Here is a 13,416-nt window from a genome sequence, read left to right as displayed (position 1 = left end):
CTCAGTACAACAATCCAGTAATCTAGACGTGCAATCGTTGAGCGATTGTCGTCATTGTCATAACTGCAACATTGGCTAAATTCTTAACAGTCGAATGCATCCAGTTCGAGTAACGTCGAAACGCCAATTTCAGTTTAACAATTTTCATAATGTTCACAATTTATCAAAGCTATCTCAGCGCTGTTAATGTTGTTTGTTACATTCTCTTCTTGCTTTATTTTTTTTAGTCAAACTAATTATTTAACGCAGTGAAGTTTGGCTTTCAGCAAATTCTTATGAAATGATGAGCCATGAAGCTATAAAGAATATCAGAGCAAATTCCAATAGTTTAACAACAATTAGCTGCATAATTCTGAAGCTATTGTAGAAAGCGTCAATGGTATGGACGAAAACATTAAATAACTTCACGTAAAAGTAACAACGTCAGTTAACATTCTTTTTCTGTACACATCAACAACACTGAAAGTAGTATTAAAGAGTTACCATACTTGTCTTCTCGGAATTCCATTAAGCCGATCAGAAAAAAGATTTATTTCCATGTTTATTATTGCATGAACATAATTTTTTTTTCTGACCGGTTCAAACCAAATTAATTAGTGTGATGATTGCCTATCGTATTAAGCTGCATTTAAACAGGATAACTTCCTGTTGTTTTATACCCTCTTACACCCTAAATGCGTTATTTGCCGTATCATTCAAACTATTATCTTCGAAGCGATACGTGAATAACCTGGAAGTACCGTTTCGTAACTCGGGCTCGTGACGGATGAACAAAGCCAAACAGTTGTGCGTGACAGGTGGTTTAAGTAATCGAGAAAGATCCTTGGCAGAGAACCTGTATGAGAGTTATATACAATTATGGATATATTTAGAGGAATTCCACTCCATAGCCGTTCGCCAAATAAATGTGGAAGCGTAACGCTTTGTGCGAATCTTTGGAATATCCACAATATAGGGGTGGAACCCAAACCTACGCCTAGTCCCACGGTGATGGAAAGGAGAAGGCGGAATTAAATCGTGTAATTCCATCGCACACTCTCCGTGATATATCCTGTAAAATACCGGTAAGCAGGCAATTTTACGGCGGTGTTCAAGGCTCTGCAGCTTCGCCTCCACTAATTCCGAGTCACCTATAAGCCTCTTGGCACGGTTGTCAATTGAATCCAAAGTGGCCAGTTGATTTGTCGCAGAGCCATCCCAAAGGTGGCAGCAGTACTCCATGCACGATCGGAATTATGATAACAATGTCCATATGTGACTCACAAAGCTCAATTGGAGTCCATGCAGAATTATTTCACACGTAGATTAAACTACCGCCTCAAAAGGTACGATGACTACCCCGATAGACTCAATTTTTTCCAGCTGGATTCACTCGCGTCTATTATCAGATATGTAGTTTCTATTTGACGTAGTTAACTCTGTGTTGGATTGTCCTGAGTTGACCGCTTGCAATGGTGTGTACCTGCCCAAACTTCGCGAAATACACTGTTTTGCGCTGAATTGTGCTTACTTACGAGGACAAATTTAAAGACAGTGATATTTTCTTTTTGAACCGCAACAAATTTATTAATTCTTTGAATAAAACCAACACTTTAAAAGGTAATAATTGTTATATAAACAGAGCACAAACGCGAAGTCACTTCATTAAAAAAATAATGTCTAAATCTATTAATACAACGGAATTCAGTTATAATATGTTATCAATATGTATTTCTATTTGTTAGATTGTTCTTTGATAAACAATATTTTGAATCGCTTTGTTTTGACATCGAATTAGTTTTCATGTAACGTAAAAAAATGAATTGCAATCTGACAAACTCTGTTTTTTTTTATTGGCTACGTAGTGTTTCGTGTTGCTGTAGCGAAAGTAAGAAGCGTATGATGAATGAACATTCATGACCACAATCATGCGTCAAGTATTCAAAGTAATAACAATCTTCCGCCCATATTTGCGCGTACAACATTGTTTACCTAATTTACGCGTTTCACAATCACAGCTGGTTTATAAAGAAATGCTTCATAACAAACTAGTGGAGTAATTTCACATAAAAAATAATTGAATATCAATTCAATAAAAAAAAATTTTATAACTTATTATTACTTAAGTTACTTAAAAATAGATAGGTAAGTAGTAAAAACAAGTACGATAGTCTGTAACGATGGAGCTGGCATTACCGCTAAACAATAAAAACTTTAGTTAAATAACAGAAAAAAGCCTAGTGCTGTTCCTTAGATTGTAAGTTTGACTATTTTCACATGTAATTTGTTAACCTGTGAAATAAAGACCCGTTTTATTAGTTATTAATAAACATATATGCATTGAGTACGTGTTAAAAGAATAGATGGTTAGACGGAATTTTCGATGATTGTTTATTTTATTTATTTATTGTATATTGGATGAGTAATCGTGAAGAAAATACTTGGAAGACAGGTACCAAAGCAAAAACAAGCGGCATCAATCAGCAGATTAATATATTATTATAAACATAATTATTAATTTTATGAGTAGTAAACTAAAACTAGTAAAAAACTGCCGAGTACACGCATTTATTGTTTAGCGGCGTAAAAAGGAATTGGGAATTAAGTTAAATAGTGTTGTATTAATAATAAATAACAATAATGGTTATCGATTACTTAGGTTTTAAAGCATTAAACAATTTTTCACGTTTCGGGCGCATTACAGTCTGCCGTCACCATGTTTCACACACTTTTAAACGGCCACGTTACATTATACTAACATAACTGCCTCCGTAGCCGAACGGATACCATGCCGGACTGCCACGCAGAGGTCCCAGGTTCGATTCCCGGGCCGGGAGAAATAGTTGTATGGCCTACAATTATTTCTCTCGTGAGTTTGGGTGTAATTTGTGGTTGTCTATGTGTGTGTCCATGGCACCCGCGACACAGGGTTTATCTAGTGTTGAGCCAACATAGCCCCTATGTTGAGTGTGTGCGTTATTTATTATTTTAAAATGGGAATAAATGGTAAAAAAAAATAGATCGAGTATAGTTTTGGTGGTGGCGTCTGTGACTGCATTTGCACAACAACGTCACCGACAACCGTCTTATTTATTTTATTAATTTTTTCGGAGGGGAGGGTGGGAAAATTAAATGCATAAAAATAATCAACGCAAGCGCAGCAACTATTCACGATTTAACCTTCACCGGCCTCGCGGAGTAGCAAATTAATTAATTTACTTCCATTTTTATTACCACAGATAATAGAATTTTGATTCAGAACTAAAAAGAGCGCCTTTGTGATATGGTTTTTTTTAATTATAATTAACAGAATAAAGTGCGTAGAAAACATTTTTTTTTTATACTAGCAAAATCCTTCCCGAATTTCCCGTTGCACCAAATTTCTCCCCTTCCCTTCCATCGCATCTTTGCAAGACTACGTTCAATAAACTTCTTTACGCATTAAGATGGTATAGCATAGAGAAAAAAAGCCATTAACGAATGACATTTAGGTGTTGCTCGGCCTTGGTTTACGACGAAACCAGTTCGCGGTGTCCCAACGCCCGGACTCTACAAATAACTGGAAAGAGCCTCATATATGTATTTCTAAAGTATTTTCTTTTAACAGTGATGTAATAATTGTTTCGGCAAAATATTTTTTTAACACTTTTTACTTCTTATAACCTATTCATTTGTTCTGAAGCGATCCATTGTTTTCTGAAATTTGTTAAGCATCTGCGTAAATAATTTTAGTGAATGGATAACACAATAGTTAGTAGTATGACTAATGCCTTTTATCCACCTGTATCGGTACCCGTATTACAATATTCAAAAGCAGATCTAAATAAATATTCTATACTTAAACGTGACGTTCGTGAAATAGAGTTCTTACGACCTCGGTGGCGCGAGATAAAGAACAATTTGGGTAAAACAAACTAAATAGTACTTATATAATGAAATTTTAATCTGTGATACTTGGATTACAACGATTTTTAGATGTACGTTTAGTACAATTTGCTGATTGGTATATTTAAAAATTCAAATCGTCTTCATCATTTGAAACTCTGCTACTAATTCTTAAGACAGATTCTTCTGAGAAGAATGAGCGACAATCTGCGAGGGTTGCTCTTTGTAAGTAAATATACATTTGAATACATTTATCATTTACAATGTTTATTTCAAACATCTTAGATCGAGAATAACTGCAAGAGCTAAACGGGACACTACCACGGATTTTTGTCATCGAATAACGCAGAAGCCGTGTAATTTTTGTGATTGTGACCTGTGTAACCTTTAGTATATTTACGTTTGTTATCTTATTAGATATCTGGACAAAATATGTATAACGACACAAAACTAGATTGATTCTACTTAGAGATCTAGATTACCTCTACATCCTAGCCCATAAGTCATGTCCACAAAAATTTATAACAAATAAAAAACGAAAGTGCTGATAAAATATTTGAAAAAAATACTAAAAAATTTATTGTTAAAAAAAAAATATTAATGAATTTCCGATCGAAAGGTGCTAACCATAAGGAACAGTTAAAAACAGCCTACTATTGTTCTTTTCCTTTGAAGTAAAAGTTGTTGTGCCAGAAAAGTTGCATGTTGTGATTCTTTTACTACTTAACATACGCTATTGCGGAATGCAAATAAAGAACATTGAATATAAAGGATATGTGTGAATTGTTATTTAATATATTACTTTTTTGTGTACTTATATTTACACTTTGGTGACATGCTTATATGTGTGAGATCGCACACCTAGTGGTATCGTTTCCATAGTCTAAAGGTGGGTACTGACCGGCGTTACGGGGCATAATGTAACGTGTTACACAGCGAGCGTTTGTGCACTCAGTACGGGTAAACGAGCCGCTCAATTCTCGCTGCGATTGCTCTACCCCGCTGTTGGTTTATTGACGAATCCTATGTCGGCGTCGCAGCGAGCACAAATGTCGATATTCTGTATTTCGAGCCTTTTATTACTTGTGATTATTTGTTGTTACATAGACGGAGTGGGACAAGGAGAAAACTATGTATTTCATAGACAAACATAGTGAAGAACCTGTTTTATGGAACCCGGGAACATCTTGAAGAGTTCGAAACGAGCGAGGTACACGAATTTTAATACGCGGCGTAACGTATCAAGCTCGATGCGAATGGTACATTACGCCCCGTAACGCCGGTCAGTACCCACCTTAAGGTTAAAGTACATAGCGTCTACGTCACAGAAATCTTAATAAATTTTGAAACTGGGGGTCTCGGTTCATGTGTATAAAATTTGATCCAAAAAATTATTATACTGTCTGGGAAATCCAAGGGCTGGCAGCTACCTTGCCCAACACATTAGCAGAGCCATACAAAGGGAAGCAGCATCTTGTGCACCTTGCCACGGGGACTGAAGGTAAGCTCCGGTCTGGCAAACAGTCGTGGGTTCGAATTCGAGTCGGATCAAAAAAATAAACCTTTGTGTTAGTTTGATCATTGTATAAATAATAACAATCCATGCTTTTCAGAATGTACTTCGCTAAATTATCTAATCCATAATTATTGTTAAGGTGAATTATTGTTTAATCTAGATCCATATTCCATAGATCCAGTTCTCAAATTATTAACACTGATAGAACGATATTAATTTGCTTATCTAGACTTTAGCGCTAAAGATAAAACAAAACAATCACAATGGAAACATTTATGTTTGTTGTTTTAGACATAATTGCGTATCAGTTTAGGCGAAGTGTGTTGTGAACGTTTTAAAGCGATGCAAGAAACATGTATATCCGAGTGACAAACGGAGAACCGAGGGGAAACCGATTACGTTGCTATAGCCACGTAGTGCGTAGGGACGATAACCATATGACCAAAAGATCTTGAAGAAACTGAAACCGCCAAAAGATGATCAGACAGGCCCCAGACCACTTCGAACGGTCCAAAGAGACATGAAGACTATGGATGTAGACCCTTGGGTGTAGAGCTTAGGCAAAAGAGCCCGGAGTGACACGCGCGGACTAAGAGGGCCAACTCCAAAAGAAATGCTATATAAGGCCAGGCCAAAGAAGAAGAATGTAACTGAGCCTACCTTCATAATGATTGTCGTCGTCGTCTTGGTTGTGCGCGTTGCTGATCTGGCGGCACAAGTCCTCATATTCGGCCCAGTAGGCAGCCAGCGCCGCGGGGTCCGGTGAGCGCGGCAGCGGCAGCGCCATGCGGACATCCGGCGACTCCTACGACAATAAAAATTATGATAAAATGTCTTGAGACGGTGAACATCTTGGAGCATAGCTTTGATAAGAAATTTCAAAAATCTGCACTATATTATTTACCTATACAGTTCTTAGGTTCTCGCGTTTGTTACATAGAGGAAATGAAATAATTTTTCCGGATTTAAATCGCGTATATTCGTTTTTTCAAACGTTTCGAAAAAAATAAAATAATTTGTAAAACGTAATGTAGCGTAAATTTAAATGTTTCTTTGTAAAATTAAAAATAAGGTATTTAATTAATAACTTTTGTAACTAGAGTGAAAAAATAGGGTGGATTACTTTAATATTTTAATATTAGACATAACTGGTTGATGAGTGTACCACCTCAGTCAACCGTCACCGTGGGATCTGTAAAGGCCCCGAAACGTTGGTTTGAAAAACAAATATAAGCGATTTAAATTCGGAAAAATAGTTTCATTTCCTATTATTTACCTAGTTTTTTTTATAATACCAAGTGACGGGACGAACAAGTCGTGCGCCTCATGGTAAGCTACACGCCTGTCCATAACAGTTGCAGTGCCACTCTGAGCTTTAAATCGCAAAGATCTGAGGGGCACTCCCACTGCCGCCGTCACCCTGAGACATAAGTTGACAAGTCTGATATGCCTGTAATTTCACCAGCACCATTACTGTTCAAAACCGGTACACAGTAATACTGACATTACTGCTTGGCGGCAGAAGTAGGTAAGGTGGCAGTACTTCCCTGGACGAACTCTTTCACAAGGAGCTCCACTGCCACTGGGTGGTTTCAATCCGTTTTGTCTGTGCCAACAAGTAGTGCTGCGAAGATTTTGTATACATGTTTCGTTAGGTAGTATCTCTTTGGATTCTATTAATTGTTTTCTTGATATATTGTTTTTCTAATGGGGATGCAGTCGTGGGGGTACAGTCGATACTCTAAGATACTCGATCCCGTCTACTTGGCTCTGTGTAGATCCGTGTGGGGAAAGGTGTTTAAAAAAACAACCTTGAAATTGAATTTGCTATGATTTCCTTATTGCGTGATTAGTGAATGATGTTTTAAGAAACTTTTGAAGCCAGTTTGATGTTTAATTACATTACATAAATACAAATTTCAACCAAAAAGCTAGAATTCGTTTGCATTTTTCTGTTGAATGCTTAAGAAAGTGCTCTTAAGACATCGATTGTACAATAATTGTCATATAATAAAAAAAATCATTATTTTAAACGTCTGAAATGGAAACACACTATAATAGTACCTACCATATCTAAACGGTAGAGGTTATATGGTTTATAGTCATTATAGAAACTGCTTTCTTTCAAAGTCGTCTCAACAATGGAATTTTCCTTAACAATAAAAATGCTTAAAAAAGAATTGGTAACTAATATACTTGTGATCAAGTGAACAATACAATCCGCGCAATTTTACGTGTCATTAGGTATTGAGCATGACTCCTTGCGGGGTCTTTTTTTGTCCTTTTATTTTTTTATTGGGTCAACAAACAGTTACACATTACGGGTATTAAATAACTCTAACAAATAGAGACTTAATGAATAACCAACACCGTTTAGCAACAGTAAAGATCTTTATGAAAGATTTCGTTCAGGGCAGTACTACCAAAGGTGGTAGTACTATAGGTAAGGACTTATTACCCAGCATTACCGTGTTCTGGTTTTGAAGGGTAAGGGTGCTGGTGAAGTTACAGGTACGTGGGACTTGTCAACTCAAGTCTCAGGGCGACCGGCGCAGTGGCAGTGCCCCTTAGATCTTTGCGATTTAAAGCTCTGCGTATAGCTTGCCATCAGGCGCACGACATGTTCGTGCCGTCACTTGATATTATAAGAAAAAGAAACCGTTAACTACCATAGATTACATAAACAGTTCTCGGATTTCAATAAATACTACTGCACTCCTAATTCAGTGGTACCATGCCACCATCCACAAATAATTGAAACACTAAATCAGAAGAACATTATAATAGTGTCACTATGGACGTAGGTTCAGTATAGGTTCCCTCCAATAGCCACATCGACCGGTGACAGCATTTACAACAAAATTATAATACTATGTGACGGTATTAACAAGTCGTGCGCCTGGTGGTAATCTACACGCCTGTCCATTATACTTGCAGTGTCACTCAGAGCTTTAAATCAGATCTGAGAGGCGCTGCCGCTGCACCCTAAGACATAAGTTGACAAGTCCCATGTGCCTGCAGTTTTACCCTTGGAGCGTTTGCGGATTACGTCCGATTCGTGTCAGTTCCGAACCCGAGAAATGACGATCCGAAATGTCACAGGGATCATTTTATCTCTCGGTGTACTTCATACAAGTGACATTTCGAAATGGACCTAGGGTCGTATTCCAGAACTGTACTCAATGCTCAAGTCAGGATTTGAGCAGACTTGAGTATGATTTCAAGCACTGGAAATACGACGCTAATGGCAAGGACTTGAGTATAATTTCTAGTGCTTTAAATCATACTCAAGTCCTGACTTGAGCATTGAGTATAGTTCTGGAATACGACTCTTAGTGCACAAGCGACATCGGAAGTGGAATCCGAGTTTTCTAAATTTGTATAGTTTCGGGTTCGGATTGCGGTAATTCCTCCTAGTAAGTTCCGCGGCAATGTAAATTAAGTCATATGCATTTGAATTGAAACATTGACTGCTTAATTGAGAAGAAACCGATCTCCCAATGAATTACCACCGCGTACCAAACATAACACTAAAAAAATGTACATTAAAAATGTCCGAACCGTAAATAATTGCTACCAAAACGAGCGTATTTAGAAAAATTAGAAACAATGGGAATTTTTGATTGTCATGCAGATGAGCAACGTCGGCTTTATGAAATAACGTTGGTTAATCTTTAATATATAGGGCACTGGAGTACAATGTGCGTTCTCATTGCGACACTGGGTTATTACACTTATATACAACTTGCTACGATTATATCGTGTAACGACGTAGCTACTGTAACTGGTGCACGAAAGTGACTGTTTTCCGGTCTATATAATTGTATCTCCGTATAAGAAGGAATCTTTAATAATTTTAGGCAAGTCTTGGTGGTAAGCGAAACGCTTTTACGTAAACATAAGTCGACAAGTCTAAGGTGCCTGTATTTTCACTAGCACCCTTCTAAGCCGGAACGCAATAATGCACATTATTGGTTGACGGAATTCATTTCAAATAGTAAATTTAGTTCACTTGATAGACTTTCTATATATCTAATTCTATAATTAAACAATCTTTTAATTTCATAACGTGACTTCATTCAAATTCTATATGAGCAAATATTCGTAATGCTCCACAGGAATTCTGCAATCAATTTGAGTTTTCATCGCTCATAAGTAGCATACACTTGAAACTAAATGTTTAATTTTATTGTGGCCTACTTTGACAATTACCACCAAGGCGATGTTACGAGACTTGTTTAGCGACTTTGCCATATTATGACAAATAGCCAACCTCTATCTATCGTTACAAGTGTAAGACCTTGACGACTGTCAATTGTTTCGAAATGATTTGTTGTTAATGGATTAAAATCTTTGAAGTTGGATATCAGTCTATGATGGTAGCACTATGTGTGACGATGTGGCCTCCTTACATCGTCATCCCACCTTTTTATTACCTTTTCTCTAGTTCCTGGCCCCTTGTTTTCAAATTTTGAATCGTTCTTTAATTCCTTTGCCTCACCTCATTTTGTTTCGTTCCGTCGTCTCCTGCTCAATCGCTGTAGCGAGCAGTTCTGTGTAATTTTTAATTGCGTCTAATTTTGATCATTTTACCAGTTCTCAACCTAAATCATGAGCCAATATTAATGTTAATACCAATCTGTAATTCTGTAGGTATAACTCGGCCCTTTCGTGGTAAGTCTGTCTCACGTTTAGTATTAAGTAGGGAGTGCGTTGTACTTGTTTTTTATATACCCTTTCTTGTTACAGCCTCTCTTTACCTTTTAACTATGGAATATTTTTTTATGGACCGAAGTATCCTATTTTATTGCCGTGATCCTGGTCACGGCACATTAGTGGTTTACAACCTTTTATATATCGAGTTCTTAGGTTTTCGCGATTGTTACACATAGGAAATGAAACTATTTTTCCGGATTTAAATCGCGTATATTTGTTTTTTCAAACAAACCGACGTTTCGGGCCTTTTACAGGTCCCATGGTCACGGTTGACTGAACCTTTCATATGTAACAAATTGGTTTCTGTTTAACTGAGCAGTAAGTGTGTAGAAAAGATTGAATATAATATCCCTGAAGCTTTGATTTTGTAGCTGTCACAGTGGCATTTACATAGCTGCCTATTTACATAACTACATTGTAATATATTGAGATTTTGTGAAATGACTCCAATACTTTTGGATACAAAGATAACACATACAAAATTTTTTTCGACCCTATGGGACTTCAAAGTGTATCGCTTATGACTCGTGTCAGAAGTACAGCAACTGCTAAAAATGGTTGTAAGCAGACTTGATTGTCCAATTTTAATGTATTGGGTTGGGCAAATCAAACCTATTTTTATAAAGTACATTAAATTAATATTATGTTATGTTGTGTTGTTGTGTTCTGTATACTAACCTATTCTAAGTGAAAATGTTACTAAAAATTGCAAGGGTCCATTTTGTGAAAAAAAATAAAGAAACAAAAAACAAAATTAGAAAGAAAAACGAAACATTTAAGAAAAAAAATAAAGAAAATTAAAAACAGAACAGGTCCAAAGATTAAGTTGGCGTAGAGGTCATTGGAGGTATCGAAAGATGTTTATTCCCAAAAGTTCCGTTCATGGAACTAGTGGAAATAAATGTAACGTTTTTATCTTTATTCCCATTACTTCCATACGTATAGATTCCTAAAACTGCACGTATGCTAGATAACAACCACGCCCATGACATACCCCATCAAACAATGCTTATCCGATGACGTCAGACGGCATACGTCAAAGAGCACATAATGTTCTTTATCGTTGATACGAGTTGAATTTCATTACTTACAAAGTGCTCCATAAACATTGACTTACAATTATATGGACGTCGGGTCCGCGCTAAAAAGTGTCCGAACTTATAGGGCGTTAAAATCGTATACAGAGCGTCATTCACGCTTTAGTCTTCGTTTGTTCGCCTTACAGCGAAGCAAGCAAAATTAGACAGTACTTCGATGACATTACAATTAAAATTCAACGTTTTAGCTTTTTCATATTCCTTTACATGTCACTACGTTTAAATAGGTTGCCTTGGGACATTTTTTTCGTGGTTTTTGTATTAGACCCGTCGTCCATTTATTTGTAAGTCAATGTCCATAAACCATAATTATTATTTTTGCAGCCATAGCTGTTGCAATACCACTTAGATTTTTAAAATGCGAAGATCTGAGCGCCACTGCCACTGCGTCCGTCTACCTGAGACACTATGTTGACAAGCCATGGGCCTGTAGATTAACCAGCATCCTTATTCAAAACCGGAACGCAGTAATACTCACATTACTGCTTGGCAGCAAAAATAGTTACGGTGGCAGTTCCCCTAAAGTACAACCAGCAAACTTGACGCTGTCCCTGTATCAAACTATATTTGTTTGCAAGCTGAGATTGTGGTTAACCCCGTTTCTTATTTTGCTATAATATTTTGTGATTATGTGACCTCCTTACATCGTCAACTCACGTTTTTATCACTTTTTCTCTGGTTGCCGGCAACTTGTTTTCAAATTTTGAATAATTCTTTAATTCCTTCGCCATTGTCTTTTTGTTTCGTTAAGTCGTCACTCCCTGCTCAATCGCGGTAGCGAGCAGTTCGGCTGTAATTTTCAATTGCTTCTAATTTTCATCCTTTTACCAGTTCTCACCCTAATCATATGCCAATTTTAATGTTAATACCAACCTGTAATTATGTATAACTCGGCCCTTTTGGGACTTTCTTTCCTTCTCTTCCTTCAAACTATCAAATAAATTTTTGTAGACCGAAGTATCGTATTTTATTGCCGTGATCCTGGTCACGGCACATTAGTAGTTTACAACCTTTTCAACTTAAACAAAACAGGGGTTCTTAACCTTTTTCTAGTCATGGACCCCGTCTCAAAATTTCAGAGTCCACGGACCCTTTCCGAAACGATGAAGAAGGAGAGAAACTGGCGGGTTGCATTGACGCGTGTCTCGCTCGTTGTAATAATGGATGGCCGTTAAAGGGCGCGATTCAAAGTCACACGCACACTACCTATTTACTCACAACATATTGCATTCTAATTTTCATATTAATCCATTTCGTTAGGTAGGCTTGCCATGGACCCCCGGCATTAATTACAAGGACCCTTTAGGGCTCCATGTAAAAGGTTAAGAAACACGCAGAAAAATTGATCTAGTCCTTAATCACGTTTGGTTGACAAGAACAAGCAGTTTGCAGGAAACAGTGGCCACGACCCTTGCCTGCACGAAAAAAGAACCCTTAAGGTGGGACTGGGTCGAGTTTGCTGATAGTACATTGTACGGACTCACAAGAATAAAAGTTTCTTCGAACACTTATGCCTTACACGACCATATATACTTATCCCTTACACGACCTCAGTGCCATCTCCTGTTAGCAGACTGCCTCAATGTCAATTAATTTCATCAACTTTTTAATATTTTATTTTAAGTAACTGTAGCTCATATGAAAGAATTCGTCCAGGGCAGTACTGCCACCTTACCTATTTCTGACGCCAAGCTGTAATGTCCGCATTACTGAGCTCCGATTTTGAAGGGTAAAGGCGCTGGAGAAATTACAGGCACATGGGACTTGTCAACTCTAGTCTCAGGGTGACGGGCGTAGTGGCAGTGCCCCTTAGATCTTTGCGATTTAAAGCTCTGAGTGGCACTTCAACTGCTATGGACAGGCGTGTAGCTTAGGCGCACGACTTGTCCGTCCCGTCATTTGATATTATAAAAAAAAACACCAAAATAACCACATCGCTACACTATTTGCAAAATGTGATCTCGTCTTTATTATATAGGTCAAAGTGCCGATATTCAGTTCGATGTTGTCTGTTTTAAAAGATGATTCATGTCATTGACGTAGGCAACTTGAGGACAATATGCTTGTTCACTCCATTGTAGATTTTTCTGTATATTCGATTCGCTTCGTGGTCTATAATAAGTATACTGTATACTTTTTCGTTATTATTGCAGATAAAAATAGTGGTATAGACAGACTTATTTTCAGAGTCACATCGGTTCCTTTGTTGCAGACGCAAACGCA

General features: G+C 37.3%; 1 protein-coding gene across 2 annotated transcripts in view; it reads right to left on the bottom strand.

Annotated features, from left to right (window-relative positions):
• LOC113230092 (rho GTPase-activating protein conundrum) overlaps positions 1–13,416 on the bottom strand; it is a 117,344-nt gene that overhangs the window by 84,663 nt on the left and 19,265 nt on the right. For both annotated transcript variants that reach the window (XM_026463848.1, XM_026463849.1), the window contains exon 2: positions 6,041–6,185. In XM_026463848.1, the coding sequence (XP_026319633.1) occupies positions 6,041–6,185 (145 nt within the window). The remainder of the gene's footprint in view (positions 1–6,040; positions 6,186–13,416) is intronic.

The sequence above is a fragment of the Hyposmocoma kahamanoa genome, unplaced genomic scaffold (genome assembly GCF_003589595.1).
Source record: "Hyposmocoma kahamanoa isolate Upper Pololo Valley unplaced genomic scaffold, ASM358959v1 63, whole genome shotgun sequence".
Lineage (NCBI taxonomy): Eukaryota > Metazoa > Arthropoda > Insecta > Lepidoptera > Cosmopterigidae > Hyposmocoma > Hyposmocoma kahamanoa.
The sequence above is the reverse complement of the archived record's forward strand: the minus strand, read 5'-3'. Positions and strand labels throughout refer to the sequence as shown.